Source organism: Solanum tuberosum, unplaced genomic scaffold, assembly GCF_000226075.1.
Source record: "Solanum tuberosum cultivar DM 1-3 516 R44 unplaced genomic scaffold, SolTub_3.0 scf00060, whole genome shotgun sequence".
In the NCBI taxonomy this organism is placed as follows: domain Eukaryota; kingdom Viridiplantae; phylum Streptophyta; class Magnoliopsida; order Solanales; family Solanaceae; genus Solanum; species Solanum tuberosum.
The window spans coordinates 2132197-2137484 of NW_006238985.1; the positions used below are offsets into that span (position 1 = coordinate 2132197).

Below are 5288 nucleotides of genomic sequence, written 5' to 3' on the forward strand. Positions count from 1 at the left end.
TAAAGAGGGAATATAATGACAACTTGAAGATTGGTGTGTGTGAATGAATGCCATCAGACTGAGCACAACAGTTGTGACACTTGGTGCATAGACAGTATAGACCATTTTTGGCTCTACCAAGCTCTAGAGGGCTCTTCAGAGAAAGGTCCTGCAATAAACAAGAAGATTTGTTAAAACTAACTGTGCCTTTAAGTTGTAGAAACAAACAATGGACATATATCAAATTAAACTTGAAGCTAGGTAGAAACAACACTTTACATAGAGTCAAAGCTGGATTCAAACAAGCATCTCCAATTTTAGTTACTTTAACTTTATATCCATTTGGTAGACTAATTGGGAAAGGATAGGGTAGAGTTCTAATGGTCTTGAGGATAGTTTTATTGTAGGTCATATGTTGTGATGCTCCTGAGTCTATGATCCATGAGCCAACAACTAATCTAGTACATTTACATGATAGATCATCTATCTCAGTCATTGAGGAGTAGCAAACAAGTATACCTGGTTAACAACTCCACTCAACATGTTGTCTGAATTGTCAGCAACATTCTTTCCAGCTTGCAGGGTTCCCAAGAGGTTGAGCAGTTGATCATACTGATCCTTGGACAAGTTCAATGGCATTTGTCTCCTTAGTTCAGGACCTTCCTCAATTTCATTGTTCCAGATTGAATTGTTGAAACTAGTGGCCTTCCTCCATTAATGGAGGTTAAGCTCGATGAGAAAAGAGAAACAAGAGCAGAGAATACAATGGATCATTCTAGAATGAAGAGTGGATCTGTATTATTTTTTTCTCAATGAATGAGTAATGTTTACAACAATTGTGTATATATATACATAGATAAAACATGAGAATAACCAACTAACCAACTAATTGTAACTAACTACTTTAACAGTGTTAACAAACTCCTAACTAACTCTAAGTAATTAACTCTAAGTCTTAACTAATTCTATCAAACTCAATAAATTAAATAGACTACAATTGAGTAAAACTAAAAAACAAAGTTAAAAATCTCATCTTAGAGTCTAATAAATGAGTCCAAATCACATAAATCATGTAAAATCAAATACATAAAAATTTGAACTTTACCTCTAACGAAAACAGCGTATGATATGAGTAATGGTTCAATATCTCTAGCACTTGAATCCTCTTCTTCCCTTTTCACCAAAATACTCCATTACACTCGATCCAAAAACATTCCAAAAGGTCAATCTCTTCACGCTCATCTCCTTAAAACTGGTTCTTCATCTTCTTGCATTTACCTATCTAACAGTATTGTCAACTTATATGCCAAGTGCCACCGTTTGTCGGACGCCCATCTCGCTTTCCAAGAAATACAGAGCAAAGACGTTGTCTCATGGAACTGTCTCATCAATGGCTATTCTCAATTGGGTCGTCGAGATTCTTCTCTTTCCGTTCTCAATCTCTTCAAGTTAATGAGACAAGAAAATGCCCTCCCAAATCCTCACACCTTTGCTGGCATTTTTACCTCTGTTTCGACTTTGGGGGATTCCTTTACTGGGAAGCAAGCACATTGTCTTGCGTTCAAACTCGGTTACCTTTCTGATGTATTTGTGGGTAGTTCTTTGTTGAATGTGTATTGTAAGGCTGGTCATTATCTTGGTGATGCCCGCAAGATGTTTGATGAAATGCCTGAGAGAAATTCTGTTTCTTGGACTACGATGATATCTGGATATGCGTTGCAGAGGATGGTTAAGGAGGCTGTGGGAGTGTTTAGTGTGATGCTGTGGGAGAGAGGGGAAGATGTGAATGAGTTTGTCTTTACTAGTGTTCTTAGTGCTATTGCATTGCCTGAGTTTGTTTATGTTGGAAAGCAAATTCATTGTCTTTCTCTGAAGAATGGATTTTTGTGGGCTGTTTCTGTTGCTAATGCTACTGTGACTATGTATGCGAAGTGTGGGAGTTTGGATGATGCGTGTTGGGCGTTCGAGCTCTCCTCTGAAAAGAATTCTATAACTTGGTCTGCGTTAATTACTGGTTACGCACAGAATGGGGATTGTGAGAAGGCGTTGAAGTTGTTCTCTGAGATGCATTACTGTGGGATGAATCCCAGTGAGTACACTCTGGTTGGGGTGCTTAATGCTTGTAGTGATTTTGATGCACTTAGAGAAGGAAAACAGGTGCATGGATATCTGTTGAAGTTGGGATTTGAGCCTCAAATGTATATTCTGACTGCGTTAGTGGACATGTATGCTAAATGTGGTAATATAAGTGATGCAAGAAGAGGTTTCGATTATTTGAAAGAACCCGACATAGTCTTATGGACTTCCATGATAGCAGGATATGTAAAGAATGGGGATAATGAAAGTGCTATGGGTATGTATTGTAGAATGCTGATGGAGGGTGTTATACCCAATGAGTTGACAATGGCGAGCGTGTTAAAAGCCTGTTCTAGTCTTGCTGCTTTGGAACAGGGGAAGCAGATTCATGCTCACATAGTCAAGCATGGGTTTAATCTTGAAGTTCCAATTGGAAGTGCTCTGTCAACTATGTACGCAAAATCTGGAAGCCTCCATGACGGTAATCTAGTCTTTAGGCGAATGCCTGCTAGAGACTTAGTGTCATGGAACTCAATGATGTCAGGTCTTTCTCAGAACGGCTGCGGGACTGAAGCCCTTGAACTTTTTGAGGAAATGCTTCATGAGGGAACAAGACCAGATTATGTTACTTTTGTAAACATTCTTTCAGCTTGTAGTCACATGGGTTTGGTAAAGAGAGGGTGGAGTATTTTCAAAATGATGTCTGATGAGTTCGGGATAGAACCAAGGCTAGAGCATTTCGCGTGTATGGTAGATATGTTTGGTCGTGCTGGAGAACTCTACGAAGCAAAAGAATTTATCGAGTCAGCAGCAAGTCATGTTGACCATGGTCTGTGTTTGTGGCGTATCTTGCTAAGTGCTTGCAGGAACTACAGAAACTATGAACTAGGCGCATACGCTGGAGAGAAGTTAATGGAATTAGGTTCACAAGAGTCATCTGCTTATGTGTTACTCTCTAGTATTTACTCAGCTCTAGGAAGATTGGAGGACGTTGAACGCGTGAGAAGGTTGATGAATCTCCGCGGAGTAAGCAAGGAGCCGGGATGTAGCTGGATTGAGCTGAAGAGTCAGTTTCATGTATTTGTTGTTGGAGATCAGTTGCATCCACAAATCATACATATACGCGACGAGTTATGGAAGTTAAGTAAGCTCATGAAAGATGAGGGATACAAACCAGATTTTGATCCTTGCTTAGAGTTAAAGGGAGTAATGGACTGATTCCATATGCTTTTATGGAAACTATATTTTCTATGAAATTGGAGATTTGGTTTTTATTAAGCACATGTTACTGTTAGTCAAAATTTGACTCATTGACAAATTTTTGTCAACTTCTCCTCATAGGTATATACGAATTTTTTTTAAAAATAAAATAAAATATATACATAGTAATTTTTCTCTTATTTATGCGACTTAGAATGACTATCATTAAAGGTTCATTTGCGTATTCTTCCAATCAGTAATTAAATAGGACTTATAATTAGGTCTCATTTATTTGTAACGGTATAAGGAAAGAGTTAAGAGTCTTAATATCATTCGGACTCTTTTTAAAACCCTAATTTATTTTCACAAAAAACTCACACGTCTGTCTTTTCTTTTTCTCTATAAATATAAATTGCACGTTTGCGGTCTCTCTCTTTCTCCAAGAATCAGGCGGCTATTCAATTTTTTCGTCTTGATTTGGTAAGATTTCAGAACTTTTTACAAGTACTTCGTTTATTAAATTGTATATTCACGATATTCTTGTCTCTAGAACTCTAATTGCATAAAAAAATTTAATTCACTAAAGTGCAGAAAACTTTAAATAACTAATGTTGAATTAGATTGTAATTACTAATTACCATGAAACCTTCATTGATTTATTTGAGACCCTATATCCAGTACTCAGTTTATAGTCCTAAGTTGCTTTGTTTTGAATATATGACTCTTTCTGACTTAAAAAAAAGTAGTAATAATTAGTATTTTGAACAATACTTGTCCACCAATATATTGTAAAGTTTGACTATTAATTTGATTTGGGATCACAGTAGAAGTCCAAAGAATTGGAGTATGATCTGCTGACAGACACAACATAATTGGAGTTCGATCTGCAACTCTTCGAGAGGTATTTCTCAAATTTTATCCTAACACATTTGGTTATTATTGTACATGACAAATTTTATTCCAACACATCTTTATTCGTGAAAGTTGTATGTTTTTTTAAAATGCTTTTATTGTACAATTTTTTTAGTAATTGGCATCATGAACCATACTTACAGCCGTGCTCATAGTATATTGAAGCCATCTAATTCCAAATAAATCATTGTAAAATATGGTATTTTAACAAAGGTTTTTGTTTGTAGTCTTGAACAAACGGCAACATCTTTAGGGTTTATGTATTACATGTACTACATGTCTCCTCTGTTAATGAGCAATAACAACAGATCAATAGCAACTCTTCATGAGCAATAAAAATGATGTTATATCTTTATTTTTTTAAACATTACTCAATTTTAAATCATTGTTATACAAATACATAATCATCACTCATAGTATATGATTATCATTTACAATGCTATATTGCTATTCGTTAACTGTTTAGTTTGAGAAGTATCATGTCAAAATTTTATTTAGTTTTACAAAACTTTACGCCTAACATTATGTAATACTTATCTTAATATTTTTTAAGGAAAAATCATCCCATTTAAGAGACAATATTACGGGTTTTAAACCTACTTTTAAAAAATTCTTGCTAATAACTGTTTAATTACGGGTTATAACATATCACTATTTATTTATAAATCAATTAAAATTTACTTTATTAAATAATTAATCTTTTTATAAACTGCATGCCAATTGGATAGCAATCTAGATACAAATTGCATGCCAATTGGATACAATCATTTGCTTTGCTAAAATGCATACCAATTTAGTTCCACTCTTAATTTCCAGTTTGATATCAATTAGACATAAAGTAAAATAAAAATTTTAATTCAGAAAAAATCTGGTAGTTTAGCATATGACTCAGCTGGATCTCTACGCAGTAATTTTATTGCCTTTTCTTTAGCTCGCTAGGCCTACATGTATGTCAGCAATACATCATGTAATTTCAACATGTCTTCGACTATATCTTTAGGAGTGTATACAGTTGTTGAATCAACAAATTTATCTAATATCATAACAGCTACAACGTCAATGATTCCTTGACGCCTTGCATAAACACTATATCTAACAGAACAAGTGTGATCCCACAATAT

General features: G+C 35.1%; 1 protein-coding gene across 1 annotated transcript; it reads left to right on the plus strand.

The window, feature by feature from the left end:
* Positions 1-1047: 1047 nt before the first annotated feature.
* Positions 1048-3333, plus strand: LOC102601466 (pentatricopeptide repeat-containing protein At2g33680). Its single transcript, XM_006344768.2, has one exon. The coding sequence runs from the start codon at positions 1108-1110 to the stop codon at positions 3271-3273; it is 2166 nt and encodes a 721-aa protein (XP_006344830.1). The 5' UTR covers positions 1048-1107; the 3' UTR covers positions 3274-3333.
* Positions 3334-5288: the final 1955 nt, after the last annotated feature.

Excerpts from the sequence above, each read along its gene's own strand:
- LOC102601466 (XM_006344768.2), top strand. The coding sequence starts at position 1,108 with ATGAGTAATGGTTCAATATCTCTAGCACTTGAATCCTCTTCTTCCCTT.